The sequence below is a fragment of the Alligator mississippiensis genome, chromosome 1 (assembly GCF_030867095.1).
Source record: "Alligator mississippiensis isolate rAllMis1 chromosome 1, rAllMis1, whole genome shotgun sequence".
Lineage (NCBI taxonomy): Eukaryota > Metazoa > Chordata > Crocodylia > Alligatoridae > Alligator > Alligator mississippiensis.
Window position 1 is genome coordinate 16,297,423 of NC_081824.1, and position 18,472 is coordinate 16,315,894.

Genomic DNA, 18,472 nt, shown 5'->3' on the forward strand with positions numbered 1-18,472 from the left:
TTCACAACCCCTGCACCGTCACCCAGAAATAGGATTATTTGACTCCTGGCAATTGGAAGCTACTTCTTACTTTCTGCCTGTTGTCCATCACTCTTGCCCACAAACACAGCACCTACTACCTTTATCTGCTCTTTTCAGAGGGTAAGAGTGGCACAGGGACATGGCATATGATTTTTTTAACCACCCCTTCTGCAGATGCATTGGCTCTGGATTAGGGTGGGCAATTATTTCAGGTGGAGGGCTGCTAACTGAGTTTTGACAAGCCATTGAGGGCCATATGACAGGCAGCCAGGGGCATATAAATAGTAATTTTCTAAATTTTTTAGGGGCCCTGCGGGCAGGATACAATGGCCTGGCAGGACACATTTTGCCCACCCCTGCTCTGGATGAAGTCAAGGTAGGTTGTGCAGAAGAGGCAGTGTGGCTATGTGCATGGGACACTTCCTTTCAGGAAGTTAAAGATGCTTAAACTTTCTTCATCACTGCTGTTTCTGCATCTATAATCTCAATCTTATTCATACTGTGTCTGAAGGAACAGCCAGCAACATTTAACTTATTTATAGGAAATTGGATTGATTCAGCTTTTGTGAAAAACAGATGCAGGCATCTCTGATGTCCAAACTGATGATTATTCAACCAATGCAGCTTTATGGTACTTCCTGGCAACAGCATCCTAATAGCTCTCTACTTTTCAAACACAGACCCCTTCTGCCAGAACTAAGGGAAATCTCTAGGGCTTGTAGCACAAAAAAGGGCAGAGGTAAATGTATACTAGTCTTTGCCACGTATCCTCACACTATCATAGTAGTATCATGGGTCAGTGACCTAGGGTCAGGAGGGACCTGAACAGATCATCTAGCCTGACCCCCTGCCACAGGCAGGAATGAATGCTGGGTTCACAAGACCCCAGACAGGTGATCATCCAACCTCCTCTTGAATTTGCCCAAGGTAGGGGCGAGGACCACCTCCCTGGGAAGTTGGTTCCACATTTTGGCCACCCTAACTGTAAAATATTCCCTTCTGATCTCTAACCTAAACCTATTCTCCATCAGCTTGTGACCACTGTTCCTCGTCACCCCAGGTTATATTGCCCTCCTGATTCCACTGTTGCACCTGGAAGCTCTATCCATGGACCAACAAGAGGACATGCTTCTTAGGACCAGAAGAAGAACTAGGGGTGGGTGAGATGGGCACCAACCTAGGTGCCAACTTAGGAGGGGAGCCAAAATTATACCCCACCTCTGTGGAGTCTGTGCCCCCAAAAAAGAGCAGCTCTGCACAGACAGACACCGTGCTGCTTTACAGGCAAGAGCTGGGGCAGGCAGAGCACTACTGACAGTAAGACTCCTGTGAACCCTCGCTTCTCCCACACCCACAACAGGGTTTGTCCAGAGTGCAAACCCTACTCATTATGCCACTGCTAGGACTACTGTCTGCTAGGGGCATTAACCTAATAAGTTCCATTGTCTGTCCCCCCCCCCTTGAATGATCAGTGACATGCTGCTCTTATAGGGAGCTACTTGATAGAAGAGCAACTATTTGGGTCCTCATGCCATTACAACAAAATATTTGCTGCCTACACCAAAGGGATAAAAACATCAGAAATTAAATTGCTTTTTTGCTAGGACATTGTATTTGGGCTTAAAGAAAACAGGGAATGCAAGGTTGTAATGGAAGATGAAGCACTTAAATGAAGAGCAGCTACTTCTTTTTATCCCTGTCAACTTGTTTTGATTACCAAACAGAGAACACTAGGCAGGGATTGGAGGCTTCTCATGAGGCTTAAGAGTCTGTTAGTTATGTGCTCATTAAAAATTCCTGTTAAAGTCTACACAATTTAGATGGAATATCTTGTTTACCGTGGAACATAATCCTGAAGGTATTGAAACTCCAGGCAAAGAAGAAGAAAGAACAATGCTGTTGCATCCTAACTGCCCAGTGTTTGACTTTTCCTCATCATCAAAATTATTAAATGGTGCAAAAACAACGTGTCTATTTGTCTTGGGATAAGCGACAAAGAAGCTGACTTACATTATAGCTCACCTGCAGCTAAGTAGAGAACCGATACTGTGCTCTACATGAAAAGCAATGCGTTATGCCTAAGAGCTTGATTTACGATTCTGGGTAATTATATGCTCTGGAGAGATAAACACACAGATACACAAACACACCAACATGCAACGCGCACCCAAAGATGCAGACACACACTCTGTGGTAACAGGTTATTACTAAGTTACTGGAGTTTGTACAGCTGCAAGGTAATCAGTCATGTAAATGATGACAGCAAGGGACATTTATAGAGCAACATCATTGCAATATGTATGTCATAAGGCACTGGATGTTCTGTTAACTAGGATTTTTTTTTAAATAAATTATATGCTGGCATTGCTTCGCTTTTGGAATTATTTTATCAGCCTCAAAATGCAACTTGCAAATCTCTGCCTTCTTTACACTATCTCTGAGATAAATATTATCTTTGAGCCTCAGTCACTATCCATCTGTCTTCTGAGGAAAAAAACCAAACCCATATAGTGTAACAATGCTACTGTATTATTAGGGTAAAGAACGAGTACAATCACGAGATTAAATAAAGGGCAGTGTTTAAGCACAGCTTTGCAAATCTGTCAGGAAAATTTACCTAGCTAAATAGAAAACTTGGTATAAAACTTATCTGCCTGCTGTATACCAAGATGTCAATGCAAATTCTGTTACCTCACTCCAGGCAGACAGAATTTGGCAAAGCTGGCATAATTTACCGCAGGCCAAACACTTTCAGTTTGCACCTGTTCATCCCCGCCAAAGTGACGGGGGTAAACCTATGCGTGTACCGGCCATTTTTTGCTAATCTACCATTACACGATGACAATTAGAAACTGAGACAAAACTACAGGATTAGCAACAACCGCTTCTGTTAACAAGAAACATGGCTGGGACACGACAAAACAAACAAAAGAGCCAGGACTCAAATATGCTCCTAGCGCTTTTCAAAGATGGAACACGATCTAATTGCTCTGTAAAGGCTGTTTCAAAAAAGCAGAGCCAAAAGACTGTAATGCTATAGGAGCTGAGATCACAGTCTGAATCACAAATCTGCCTCCCTGCTGAGACTTGAGAAAGAAAAAGACAAGTTTCAAGAGCCTGGCTTAAACAAATGGCAAGAGAATGAGCCAGATGCCCTTGGAAAAGCAACATTTCCTGACCCTGGACTCTTTTGCTACGGAGTGGGGATAGAGTGAATCTCTCAAAGGAACCAGTCTTAGAGAAATGAAAAACTGGGCCGCAGTATTAACAGCCTTGGCCCCAACGTGCTTGCAAGCGCCTCTGACAGCCTATTTGAGCAGAAAATGGCTGAAAAAGGATTGCGGCACAACACATTTTTTAAAGGTAAATAAAAGGTGCAAAAGGGTTTTCGTGGATGATTGAGGAAGGGAAAAAAAACTTGACTGTCAGGAGAGACAAAAATTCCCTGTTGTCAAAACCCAGTGGTACTCCCAGCCGATCCCACTCACAGCTGGTTTCTTTTCATCATATTTATTGCACAATAATAAACCCACTAAGTGCATGGTTGACGCTCGCAACGAGATTTGTTATAATTTTTGCTTATCAGTGTGATAAAATCCATGCAATCAATTATCTAGGCAGCATATCTAAGCCTTCCTCTCATCGCTGCAGTGTCTACATGGGGAATAATAATAATAATAATAATAATGAAGCTCCCAATGGTCTCAATCAGGATTTCAGAAATTAGAATGATTTTTATAGTATGCTGGCTCTGCCCCTCACACGGTGGATGTTACTGCTTCATTTCTGTAATACGCTTAGGCTAAGCAGGTGTCACTTAAAAAATATGTATAAGTAAATGACATAATATTACATGTATAGTATGGAAGGATATAGGCAAGTCTTGCCACGTACCGCTGCCTGGAGTTAATTACCTACAGCGAATCCCCAAGCGCTGCTCCGAGCATTTAACTTGCTAGTGTCCACTATCTCAGGAACGAAGGACCATATCATTAACCTAAGTTCAATGTCCTGATCTAGCTGTGGTCAATACCTGAGAGGAAGGATTAAAAAAATCTCCCCCTCCAAATGCAGCTGTGCAAGGTTGGGAAGGGGCAGCATCAGTGTTGCTCCCTAGAGCTACCTGCTAGCATCCTGTAACGCGAGTTTGATTACCTTCATTTTAGGGCAAGATATGTGTTGGGAGGTGGCCCAAAATGACAGCTTTCAAGCGCACACTTCCACTTTCTATGCTGTGTGGTTTTTGCCTGTCTATCTTTGATCCATTTAGTTTTAGCTGGACCTTGTTAGATAACTGTTTCCTTTTGCCCCTAAATTTCAAGCCCACAACGCAGCCGAGCTCTGAGTGCGCCGTGAGATGTAGGTAAATCTAGCTAGGTCACGAGAATCAGCATCTTATGAGCGGTTGTGTGACAGCAGCGTGCCTCGCAGATAACTCCAGCCAGAGCGAGAGCAAGAGGGGCGATTAGTCTGTCATTTCTTGGGTAAGATTTGTAGGCTTTGTAGTTCTGTCTAGAAATTATTTGAGTGAGAAGCTCCAGCTCCAGTAAATAGAGTCACTGTTCAGGAGGGAGAGGAGAGTGAGGTTAAATGATTCTGCATGGTGCCTCTGCAAACTCAAACTATTACAAAAGCACGTGCTTCATTTCTGGGCCATAGAGAGACTCTTAGGGAGGAGCCCTTCCGCCCCCGCTTGCCACAGTTTGTCTTTCAGAATAGGGAGAATTTATCTGTGTCCATCCAGAGCCAACCTGCAGTACAGACCTGCCACCCCTGCCACCCTGGACTGCTTCACGGGGCTGAATACAGCCACGCTGGAACTTCTGCTTTGGACGCTGCGCCCATTTGTTAGCCCTTTGGTAGGAGCAGAGAGAAATACTTGTAACCTGCAGTTCATTTACATAGAAACCCATGAATTTTTGCTTGATGGAAACATGTTTTCCAGGGCCTGGCAGCTGCGTAATATCTAACAGCCAGCTATAATATTAGGGTGTGACTGCTGTTGCTTCACAAACAGTGAAAGTGAACAGCGATGACAAAAAAAGGCTGCCACCTGTAAGAGCGTAAATCTGTGCCCCAGGCCAGCATTTCAAGTCCAACGTGCTATAATTACAGGCCACTTGTTTAAGGGAAAAGGCACGTATAGCATAATTTGCACCTCCGCCCCAGCAGCCAAAGAACAGTACGCTTTGTGCTTTCCATTAAACCTCCCCCTCCCGGAGACCCTATTAAGTGGTTTAACAGAAACGCCTGACGACAGCCATCTACGTACAGCGCGTCTCCGACGCACCTGAAAAACATATCTGACTTTCAGGACCCTCCTCCTCCACTTTCAAAGGAATGAAAGGATTTGTTTCCAAATCCATTTTCTCTTTGGAAGAAAGCAGGAGGCGGCAGCTGAAGATCCTCCTCATACTTCCCTTTCGGGGTTAGAAGCAGAAGTTCTCAATAAGCTGCATGACAGAGGAGCTGCTAAAAGTGGGTTTTTCTTTCATCTGCTATTTCACATTTTTGGCTTTTCACAACGTAAACACAAGCCAGGCAGTCTGTTTTCCAGACACCTGAATGCCTTTGCAGTTCTGTCAGACTGTTTTCGATGGATAGAAGTAGATGTCTCTGGCCTGTTCCAAATGCTGTGTTCCTTCGCAGCAATGTCAATGCAGAGCAACCGCTCCCATGGAGTTACACCAGACTGACGGGAGTGCAAGGAAAACAGAGTTTGGCCCGAATCGTCCAAAACTCTTTACCTATCCAGCCTTTCTGTGCAGGTCGGACACCAGAGCAATGGTGCCAATCTATTTTAGAAGGACAAAACAATTGTAAAAAGAGGCAGGCTAGCCTGGAAAAATACTTTGGTCCTGAACTCAGATGCCTCACTCCATAGGAAAAGAAGGACAATCAGATTATGTTGCATCAAAAAAATCTTTGCTTTGTGATCTCATCTCCTGGTGTGTATGTTTTATGCTCTGTGCTACCGGAATTAGCCAGCCCTCGTGACTACAAAATGAAAAAGACCATTAAAAAGCAAATCTTGAATCGTTAAAGATTACTGAACACTATTTGAACTTCTTTGAACTGATGCCTGGAGGAAAAATACCATTCAGAGGGTTCGTTATGAAAGCCAGGGCCAAGAAAGGAATTTTAAACCAAAGGCCTCCTACCATTAATATGAATTTGGTAAAGATGCCAGGAGTTAGAGGAGAAACAGAAAAAGAAAAGTCAACTTGAAATGTTCCTGAGAAGTTTGTTTTTCCTAGAAATATCAGTCATTCCATTACTGTGGCAGCTGCATTTGTCTACATAAGATGCAGGCTGACAAAATGATGTGACATTGTGGGATTTTCCACCTCTCCTTCCAGAGCACACACCGTGCTTTCTGCTTTCTTCCAGGATGTAAATATGCATGTTAAAAAAGACATGCTCGCTACACACTAGCCTGAGCTGCGGACTCTGAATTGGGAATGTCTGCACCCTTGCCAAAGCTTTGAGAGGGATATGGGCATGGGACTTCGGTTTTGGGCTATTACAGAGGTGGCACAATGTTCAGATTTGGATCCTGAAACGCTAGTTGGGGATGGGAAGAAGGAGAAAGGAGAAACTGGCTGGGGATAAACCTGTTTGAATCCTGGCTCATCTCTAATGATCTAGCATCTATATAACATCCATATAAGCACATGCGCATACACATGTATAAATTATGCATACATACAGATATGCCAGAACCTCAAAGCACAATCTAATTCTGGTCTGGATTTCAACCTCACTTCCAAAATTAGGGGGAATTTAGGTTTGGGATATCAGTCGGGCACATCTATTTTCTATGATTTTCTATGATCTCCATTCAGATATACAAAGTGTGTACATCGGGGGGGGGGGGGGGGGGAGGCAGGGACGGAGGGGGAAACGTATTTCTCTCCCTAACTCTTGCTTACAATTCACTTTTTTTCTTTTAGGTGCTGTACTGCAGGAATCCTCTACTGGTTAAGGCCTGAAAAAAAGCCTTATTCAGAGCCAATTAACCAGAGGACTTCTCTTAAGGATGAGCAGGCTGCCTCTTCAGTCTACTTTACATTGGAGCTGAAAGAGCCAGCAATGAGACCAAACAGTCAAACCCTGATCTCTCACATACTAGGCTCAAAACATCTATCAAAAGAGTTATCCAGGAAAGGGTTCTTTGAAAATACAGCAAAGAACAGTATTGCTGTCCAAGAGTTTGATGGTTTTTTAAACCATTATAGAGCAAAGGGTTATTCTTGAGGATGCTAGCAATTTAATTAGACCTGCCAGCTGTGCACACACACATCATGCCATCCTTCTGCTCTGTCTGTCTGCTTCCTTTTGGTGTGTATTCTGGGTAGAACAAATCTGGAGTAGGGTTTATTCAGTGCCTGAGAGCACTGCATCAGAAGGACACATGAAACAATGCCAGGCAATGAAGAAACCCACCTTGTTATGGCTGGGTTGTCCAATATAGGACTCATCGATTCATAGATTGTAAGGCCGGAAGAGACCTTAGAAGATCATTGGGTCCAGCCCCCTGCACCAGGCAGGAAAGATAACTGGGGTCGGGTGACCCCAGCAAGGTGACCGTCCAGTCTCCTCTTGAAGATTTCCAGGGTAGGTGATTGCACCACTTCTGGAGGGAGCTTATTCCACAGTCTGGATGCCCTGACTGTGAAGAAGTTTCCCCTAATGTTGATCCTGAATCGATCTCATGTTTGATATGGTGTAAAACCACTCTTTTGGAGTTCAATCCTAGATCTTCTAGGATCAAATTAACTCTATATTTATTAAAAATGCATTTCAACAGCAATCAAAGAGTCATTCTTAAACAGATTTTTTATTTGGTGGTGAGGAAAACTTTTTGCAATACGAACAACAGGATATTTCCCTAGCGATTTTGGTGGCCACCTGTTTGGCTAAGTACAGATAGTCAAAAAGCCTGAGGCTGAATCGATTTGATCTTTGCAGGTTAGTCCAAGCTGCATAGATTGAACTGATAAGCAAGTGAACAGACATTCAATTTTAATTCCAGAAATGCAGCCTCATGCCTGTAGTGGCTCAGGCCAAGAAGCCTGGGGACACTAAACCATTTCTCCCTGCTCAGCTGAAGCCCACCCACCCTGCAAGGTGCAAAGCATCCTGAGATGCTGGGGGACTGTAAATTAACTAGAATCTGGAGGGCATCTGGGACAGCAGTTCAGTAAACTGATTTAACCTAAATCAGCTAAGTCTGCTATTACATCCATCCAGTTTATCTTAAACTGGGTTCGGCCATATTCAAAGTGGTTTCTGTGCACCGAACTGCCGTGTTACAGATTTGAACAGGTTTCAAACCACTTCTAGTGGTCCAACCACTTCTACTGGTTTATGTGTAATTTCTGGCCCTAGCCAAAGAGCAGCCTCACTTAGGTTGAGTACCAGATTAATCCCTAAGTTTTTCTCTTTTCTGTTGTAAAATTGGCTTTACCTGCTTTCAAATGCTTATTTTTTACTCACTTGGGGCATCAGTGACTCACTTGGTGCTTTAAGACAAAATATAACACAGCCCTACTAGTGGCAGGCATGCACTAAGGCTGTGTCCACACGAGTGCGGCATGTGGCACCGCAGACACATCTGCGGTGCCACTTACTACATGTTCAGGTTTTCTCCGCGCTGCAAGACAGCAGTGCAGGGGTGGATATTTAGGAGTCAAAAAACCCCACAAAAAAAAAAAATTGGAGTAGCACATATTGGGGCAGTGTGAGCTGCTTAAAATTAGAGCCAGTCCGGCGGGATCCTTACTCCGGTTGCTGGCTAGGCTCCAATTGGCAGGATGTCAGGATTGAAGTCCCCAGGACCCCAGGTAAGACTGCTGGGGCCTACCCCACCTGGGTAACTTGCCACATGCCAGAAGGTGCATGGCACAGGCGTTCCCCAGGGACAACTAGCAGCGGTGCACTGCTGCTAGTTGTCCCCAGGGAACCAAATGTCCACGTTCGTGTGGACATTACCTAAGAGAGCAGTTTGCCAATTGTGCAGTATATAGACTGAAAACAGAGAGGTATTTCTGCAAACAAGCACATGCAGGGACTCTTTCTTCTCTCTTACACACACACTCTCTCTCTCTTTCTCTCTCTTGATGGTGCTGATCTTGATCCTACGGAAGCCAGTAGGAAAACTCTTGTTGACTTCAGCTGAAGGGGAATCAGACCTCATATCCACTGTAGCGAGCTCACTGTCCTTTATATATAATTTATACAATACAAAGAAATGTTATTTATTCTTCAGCTACATAAGACCACTGTCTGTTTTTATTTCTATAAGTGCTATCTATATCACATTAAGTGCAATCTAAGAGGAGCTGTTAACAAAGATGTCAGCATTACTGAGAAGATGAGCTAACCCTACTATATATATAAATATACTGACATTGTGACCTATAATGATTTTACTTTACTAAGGGCATAATCCTACAAGATGCTGAGTGCCTCTTGCAAGTTAAGTGCCCTCGATTCCTATTGACTTCCATGAGGTCCCTTGAAGGATTGGGCAGTATATTTAGGTCTTTGGAAAGTCTTTAAAATGTTTATTGTCTTCCAGGTACTGTAGAACAAACTCACTCAGATAAGATGAATATATATTTTTTTCCCTGCTCTTCCTACCCGTCAGCCCTGTAAACTCAACGTGGCATCAAGCTGAGCTCTTCTCCAGTCAAACAGCAGCAGAAGCAATAACGATGTTGTTGCTTTCGATACACCTATGCAACCCCATTAGGTTTTCTCAGGGCTATACGTGTGAGACCAGTATACAGTGCTGAAAACCCTGGAGTGGAAAAGGCCTAAGTGAGGACACGAGCTGACCTCGAGAATCCTTACTGCTGCTCCTGATGCGTGAAAGGAGAAGAGCCCAGGTTGCCTTTGCAACCTCTGGTTGAGTTTGCAGAGTTGGCACTCAGTGGGAATAGCCCCCCTTCATTTTTACCTGTCTACTGAGTGAATCTGATATGAGTGATTGAGTGACCACAGATGTGAAACTCCGGGATACCATTTTCACAGAGTCACATTTCAGGGAACTGCATTTAAAAGTTCTTTGCTTTCAATGACTGCTCTATTAAAGCAGCCTCAGTCAACAGTTCATTTCCATTCGACAACTCAATAATAAAACAATAACAATCTGCCCTAGATTCCCTCCAGAAATAGACAGTGCCTGGTGATTTTTGCAGACGAACGTACATCTTCACAGCCAAATCCAAATGAGACTTCTTGGCCAGTCAATTACTGGGTTTCCATAAATGGAGTCTAAGATCCCCTTTCCCTACAGACCATATACCTTATCTCTGTGAGAGACATATGCTGTAGCTTTAACTATTAAGTGATAATGAGGAGACAAGGGAGAAGGGACAGGAAAGATCTAGGGTAGCTAAAGCTAGCAATCATTAGATTTACAGAGGGGAAAAAACATGCTACCTAGACCAACACATTTTTTATGAATAATTGATAAGGCAGTCAGCACAATTATATCATAGAAGTGTAATATATACCCATAATTAGAAAAACAGCTTTGTGCAAAGGAACATAATACATTGAAAAGGAGATACCAGCCAATATGCCATCCTGAAATAAAATACAGTCACTATTGTGTTAGTTGGCAACATTTAAATACAGAATTTGAAAGCAAGCAAAATGTTCTTTAATCCCATTTTTTAGCATAGTCCAGGCTCAGTCTGCTCAGGAAAATACTGCAAGGCAAAATCAGCAGCTGTATTAATTTGCTGATGATTGAGAGAAAAATGAAAGTTATCCTTGTGTTTTTTCTCCCTCTTGCTACTCTAACTTACTAATAATATGAAAGTACCAATTTATTTCTATGCGAGTCTATGAGGCATACAAATTGAAAAATCAATGTAATGGAAAAAAAAAAGATTATCATGCACTGTTTAGAATCAATCAGCTAGAAACAGAGGGGGGAAATGCGAAGGCGGAGACATGATGTTTAGAAAATGTATATATTTTACCTACCCTAAGCTAGAATAGTGTTTGCGTAAGAAAAAAAAATCTTATTCTTACTCTAACAGGCAGACTGAGATACATTTTTATCTAAATTGGTCTTATTTCCAATTTTTCCTGTGCAAATCTGTCAGTTGATTTTCCTCATAAAAGGCCACCAATAATATAAATATTAATCCCTGTGCCCTGAAGAACCACACATAGCATACAGCAAAGACTGCAGTGGTGGAGGGATTAACATAGTCTAAATACTTTATTAGTATGAAGTTTCAGCATCCTTCACCAGAATGCTGATGGCTTACTGTAGCCTGAAGGATAAAGTTGTATACTATGTAATGGAGTCCCTTTAAAATATTGATAGCAATAATTCTGTCGTGGTCTGGATCACTATTAGTAGTTTTGTTTTAATCTTAGACCTCTCAGTGATGAAAAACTTTCTTTGGCCAAAATAGGCCTCTACTGATCAGAAATAATTATATTGTACAAGTCAGATGTGTAACAAATGGATCTGAGTCTCGGTTTGAAAATACATTCAAAGGAGGTGGAAAGAATGGCTACTGGCTCTGTGACAGGAGATTCAATCTTCATAAACCTGCAAGAGAGGGGAGGAAAAAAGCGACACAAATGCGCCCTACAAAAGAACAGACCAGATCACAGCTGGAAGGAAGGCAAACCTTTTAATCAGGTCCTTGAAATACAAGCTGCAGGAAGCTAGAACATTTTGGTGGACTTCAAACTCTTTGCCTTCAACAATAATTTTCAGGTCTGTAAACTCTTTCGCTCTGCGTTGCTGGTTCAACTCCTTCAACATTTCTGCAGAACAGAGAAGACAGACAGTGCCAGGGTTCCCATTAAGAGTTTTTTTTTATTTTATTATTTATTTATTTTTTTTTGTAAAGAAGAAGAGAAATAGGATATTTGATACTGTTTGTTGGCAAGACTGGCTCAACACAGACAGTCAAAGAAGTTACAAACAAAATACTAAAAAAAGAAAATTAGCAGGAACCAGTAGTCTATATACTTAATATACATCTATGTATATTAAAAATGACAATCCTAAATTTAGAAGGATTAAAAACAAAAACAACATATTTCAGCATCAGCAAATCAGAAACACACAAAAAAATGCAATACCACAGGCACATTTAAAATAATTAGTTAAAACGAAGTGCAACAATTCCACAAATTTAATCCAAATGCAAATAACTTTTTGAATGTGTCGGAATATTACTAGTAAAAATATGGTATTATGATGTAATATGAACGGGATATGGTTCAAAAGAATAAAACCAGAAGACCTGCAAAAGCAGCATATCCTAAATGTATACACTTTTGGGAAGTGTTCAACTTTTCAGTTAACAAAATACAGTAGTATTAATTAAAATATTATCTTGTATAAAAAAAAATAGCCAAGATTATTGAGACATCTTGTAAAATACTTTTAGAAAAAGGTTTAAGTTTGATAGGATGAAAGGTTAGCTTTAATGGCCTTATAATTTAAAAAATTACACACTTACAGTAAATTACTGGCCTTAATAATACTTTCCATTTTTATGCTCTGAGGATTTTCACTGTCCCAACATTTTTTATTTTTAGCCTTCAATAGCTTTATAGCAACCATCAGCTTCCACACATCAGGAGAGAATCCTAATGCCAAAAATATCCTGAAAACAGCTCCGTCCTGAGTCAAGTACCTACCTTGCACGATGCTTCCTGCTACACAGGCTCTTGGTATCGAGAGAACAAAATAACAGCTTGCCAAATGTCTCCATATGTGCATGTGGACTATTAAGTAGCTTACTCAGTTTATACTCCTGTTGAACTTTTTAGTTGTTGGGCTTTGTCTAACGTGGGAGATCAGAATGGCTAGCAAGACAAATAATGCATAGTTCATTTGGGAGTGTGCAATGCCTGGAAGACTGCGCTCAAGCTAATAAAACAGCTGATTTGAATATTAAATTATTTGAACGTGAACCTGATTTTGGTTTTGCTTTATACTTGCAATAGGTCAAGGTCATTTTCTCAATCAGCCTACCATCCATTTTCAAGAGACCTTAAAGGGCCCTATTTTCACATGCAGGGAAACGCTCTTGTTTGTGTTAAGGGGCCTTAAAGAAGGTATAGGTGTTTGTGTAGCTTTTACAGGGTTCCCCTGTACTACCCGAGTGGTGCAAGGCAGCCATGGAGCCACAGAGAATCAGGCCCTAGTGATCTTACAATCTACCTGTATTTTCCTTCCTTCCAAAATGAAATTCAGCCACTAAGTGTCATTCTAGAGAATAATCAGTAGTAATAACAGTGACAAAGCATACAAATATTCAATGGCTGTACTAAAACAAACTGGATTTCAACCTAACCCCAACATCTGTGGTGCACATTTTTCAGGCCTAAGTAAATAAATGTCACCTTGCACATTTGTGTCTATTCAATGGAAACACAGTACTGTCTGTAAGGCTAATTATTCTGTGCTGAAATGGGTCAGCATTCTCCAGAGAGCAAGCAGATCATTAGAGAGGGCACAGAAATAACAGCAGGCTTGTGTCAGATCTATAATAGAGGAAAATAAACCACTCTGTCCTGTGGGTGCGATACCATGGACCATTCCTAAAGCATTCATTTGAGCTAAAAAAACTGTAATATTTTTCTGGCAAATGTGAAACTTAACTGGAATAAAAAGGTTTGCTCCTTTCTAGAGAAATGTTTGGGTGACAATCATTTAATGGTGGGTTCTAGACCATCTGATCTGGGCTCCAGCCATGCAGGCCTGCTCTAGTCAAATGCATTTCTGAGACAAAGACACCAACGGATGTTGTGCTTAATTAGAGCTTAGGTGACTGAGGGTGTTTCTGCAAAGACAGCTTTGGATACTTCTTTTAGTTAAACTTTAGAGAGAGAGGGAGGGGGTCTTTTCTGTCCCCTTTCTCTTCATGCATGCAGGCTCTTCTAGTCCATTTTTGTCGCTCACTTTCAGTAACTGTATTTTTCCTCAGACCGATTTTCTATCATTTCCTGCCTTTAAAGGTGGTTATTTTTCCTGCTAGCTTGTTTTCTGATGTTTTCTCTTATCCCTTATTTATTTCACCTTTGTTTTCTGTCTGTCTGTCAGTCTCGCTGTTTCAAATTTGTCCAGCCTGTTTAATTCCCTTTGTTTTATTTGCCTTCTTAAGTGTCCGTTCTTCCCTTCATCATTATTTATACCCATGCCTATCAGCCCTTCAGAGTGCTCCATGCTGGATAAGGGATTCAGACAGATCCTTTGTATCTGGTGCCGTTTTTCCTTTGGTACAGTCAGACAGGGTGAAGCTCACTCCAATGCAGAGGCAGTTGCCTTTCCACTCCACTCCACCTGAATTCCCAGAGTCAAGCAAACGTTCAGACACACAGTGGCTTAATTTAGAGAAGCCCAGCAGTGGAACTACTGCACCTCCTACAGATAGAAGAGGTGGGGCTTAATACCTTTCGGCTAGGAACAGACATTCAAAAAGCCTGAGCCTGAATTGATTCAATCTTTGTAGGTTAATCTAACCTAGCTAGGCTGAATCACTTTGCAACTCTACAGATATCCAAGAAATGCAGGCACATGCCTGTAGTGGATCAGGCTAGAAGCCAGGGGGTACTAAAGCAGCCCTCCCTTCCCTTCCACAGGGCTGAGCTGAGGGGGCTGTGGCCAGGCCCCGGCAGAATTAGGCAGGGGTTCCCCCCACTTGATATCAGAGCATTTATCATCTCTGTTATCAGCATTCATCACCCCATCAGAAAACAAACAGCCTCTCCCATTAGTTCAAGCTCTTCTTAAACAAGGAAGGAACAGAGGGACATTACCAGCTGAGCTGGTGATTAGCTCCAAAAAGCCCTAAGCCAATACTGCTGTCTGCCACAGCATGGACTGTAGCCAGCATGTGGCCTGCTAGCTAATGCTGAGGTGTCTGTATAAGGCAGAGGGAATGAGATCCCTGCTTAGCAGGAAGTATTTGGATGTGGGGGGAAGCCAAGCAGACCCTGTTGTGCCTGCAAGTCTCTGCTGGAGCTGCAGCCAGGGAGCTGAGGGGAGGGGCCAGCCCTGCTGTGGAGCAGAGGGCTCCGCCCAGCCCAGAGAGCATGCTGGGATGCTGATTTAACTTAAACCAGTCTGGGACAGACATTGCATAAACCAGTTTGACCCAAATCAGTGAAGTTTGATACTACATTCAACCAGATTTACCTCAAACTGGTTTCAGCCATTTTTAAACTGGTTTATGTGCTTCTGTTCCATTACAGGTGTAGACCAGTTTCTGATCATTTAAACCGGTTTATGTGTAATCTCTGTCCCTAGCCTGTTTGATAACCTGGTAGGACAGGATGCCTGGAATGTGTGGTGGGAGGATGCAGAAAAGTGCTGTTGGATCTAGACTAAAAGCTAGGAGCTGCTGAATAACAGGACACAGAAGGGCGTAGGCTAGGGGTGGGCAAAATGCGGCCCGCGGGCCGGATGCGGCTATTCTATCTGGCCCGCGGGGCCCCTAATATTAATTTTCTAAACTTTTTAATCTGCCCTGGGCTGCCTATCATGTGGCCCTCGATGGCTTGCCACAACTCAGTAAGTGGCCCTCTGCCCAAAATAATTGCCTGCCCCTGGTTTAGGCACAACATGTCAGGTGGAAGAAAGGCAGGCAACTGAGGTCAGTGCTGTTTCCTGTGCTTGGTGAGACTGGTTCTAGTGCCTGAGACCCTATGCAGAACATCACACAAAGACTGATCACTTGGGCTCCACATGGCATTTTTAATGACATACAACCCCGTAGCTTTCAGGTGCACATTCTATCCACATTGTTTGCAAGCGGGATTTGCGTTCCCTAGTATGCCGTATGCATTCATCAAGGGATGCGAATCACAAAGCACAGGTCTGCAGCAATGCTTCTACTTGGCTCAGACAAAATATCAGCCGGAACAAACCCTGATGAGAAACTGAAAGTCTTGTATTCACAGTTGCAGTTTTAAGCCTGTAATTCTCTCCTCTTTCCCCTGATCTATTAAAGTGCTCTGAACAGAAGGATGACTAAGAACAGTCCTTTGTTTTATGTGGCTCAGTTTCTGAACCAAACAGAGCAGAGGCTAGGAGAGAGGAGAAGGAAGAGAGAAGGAAGTCAGGAGGTTGCATTGATTCATCGATCTTCCAAGCTGAGGCTCCCTTTGTATTACTAAATAACTAGCAGGCATTAGTACTGGATACAAGGTTATATCAGAACGGACCCTTATTCTCAGTGTATTTGTAATGCTCATGCTGTGCTTAGCCAGGCATTAATGATTTATGAGGACTCAGGATCAGTTGCAAAACAAATTTTTTCGCCAGGTAATAATGCCTGACGATGAGTTGTAAAGGGAGAGACAATACGCTACAGTCCTAGCAGTGAAAAATGATCTGAGATTTGTCCTGTTTCCCTGCCTGTTGGGGTGCCTGGATTCATCCTTTCCTCCCAAGGACTGGGTTTCGTAAAAGGGTCAGAAAGGAGCCCAGCACTGTTATTATTCACATGTACTGTTGGTATCTTTGCCTTTAACAGAGGGACTTTTTTTTTCTTTTTAAAAAAGAACAGTGCAGTTGTAGTTAACAGAAAGACAAAAAGAATAGCATGGTCTCCTATGATTTCTCCTTGCAGTAATTCCATACTAAATATGTTACCTTTACAAGTGTTTTTCCTATATGTCTACTCATGTTGGGATCTAAGAAGTCAGGCTGGGTCCTGTCTATGTCTTGCATCATTAATGCTAAAGACTCTGCAGTCAGAACTAAGTGAACATTTTCTTGATGATGCATGGTAAAGAATAGACTCCATCTTCTCCTTCCATAGCAACACAGGCTAACAGCAGTAAAACTCAGAGAGGGATCTGAATTGAAAACCTGCAACCAAGCGCTTTTATAAAGTGTGAGGTGAGAATGTTTTATTTTTTTACCACTGTGCTGCTACCCTTCACAACACTGCTAGGAGGCATACAATTATATCCAGATTACAAGAAGAGGAAAGGCACAGAATGCTTAAGTACCATTCCTGAGCCCACACAGCAAGTTCACAGCAGAGCCAGGGAGGAGGGTTCAGATGCTTCTGTTTCTTGACTCGAGTCTAAACTGTGAACCACACTCGCTCCCCATTTATTTAACGGAGACATTACAGAAACCAATAAAATCCATGCTGCATGTAGGATTTGTACATCCCATACATTCAGCATGGGCAACAGAAGGTAACTTAACTAGTAAATCCTCTTCCAAATTACACATAAAAATGAACAAGTAACTTGTTTCCCAAATGTGTTTATACTGCATTTCCAGCCCAGTATGAGACTGGTTACGCTCCAAGGAAGCTTACATCACTTCTTAATAACACAAGTCCCAACAGCAAAGTGGAGATCTTCAAGTTGTAATAATGGACTAATTCATCTAGCTTAAATGTTGACAGATGCCACTTATTAAAAAGGTGGCATCATAAGCTAATATATAATGGGCCTTTGGAACACCCGGGCCTCACCATAAACAGTGGTTATTAAAATTTGCTTGGAAAAAGCTATTTGTTTCAAAATTACAGAAGGCAAAAAATAGCACAGTGTTGGTGACTCCTGCGCGAAGTGTGCATTAGATTTAGATGGCTTGCCCTTACAGAATTCATTACCCCATTATTCATGTTTGGGTCAAGAAGAGTTACTGAAAGTGAAATCCAATTACATTTTGGCTTAAAAGGTAATGAGATTATTTCCCAAGATTATGTTTTTGAAAAGGCAACTGTAACTATAAACAGAAGTTTTAACCACCCTAACCAGCACTGCACGCACTTGCACGTATTGACATGCCATAGAAGATTTTGGGTAAGCACATAAAAAATTCAAGTATGAATTAAAAGGAAAAATGGTTTGATAAGAATGTGTTGACAAAGGAAGTATGTACAGTGACCGCAGTGGCATTGGATTGATTCAATAAGAGAACAAGAATGGAGATACATTATTATTTTTGAAAGCAACTCAGAACTACAGTCAGCTACAATCAGATGCTGAAGCTGGTCTCCATTCCCGGAGGGGAATGGGGCTAGGGAAAGGGGAAGCAGATTGATGCACAGACACATCTGTATGACTGTGCCAAATCCCTCTGATCTCTCATGATGATTTGACATGGGAATTGGATATTTCCAAGTTGACCGATGTGCCATCAGCTAGGGAAGAGTTCATGTGCTGTAAAGATAAATACCTACCCACTCATGAGATAACAGCTGTACCCTCAAATAGGGAAAAGAAAGGCCCATTGTCACCTGTGAGGGAAAGGAAATGGCCCCACAAAGGAAAACAGTATGAGGGATATGAGGGACAGGAGAGGGGAGGAGAGTAAGCTAGGATGCCTATAGACATGCTCCAATGCATTCCAATTAGTCTAATTCATTAATTAATTGAGTCTGCTGGAGCATTCTAATAGCGTGCCTCACCATCATGTGTATTGAACACT

At 42.3% G+C, this 18,472-nt stretch overlaps 1 protein-coding gene across 3 annotated transcripts in view; it reads right to left on the bottom strand.

Annotated features, from left to right (window-relative positions):
* KLHL29 (kelch like family member 29) overlaps nt 1–18,472 on the bottom strand; it is a 556,676-nt gene that overhangs the window by 81,989 nt on the left and 456,215 nt on the right. For all 3 annotated transcript variants that reach the window (XM_059729244.1, XM_059729242.1, XM_059729249.1), the window contains one exon: nt 11,685–11,823. In XM_059729244.1, coding sequence (XP_059585227.1) covers nt 11,685–11,823 — 139 coding nt within the window. The remainder of the gene's footprint in view (nt 1–11,684; nt 11,824–18,472) is intronic.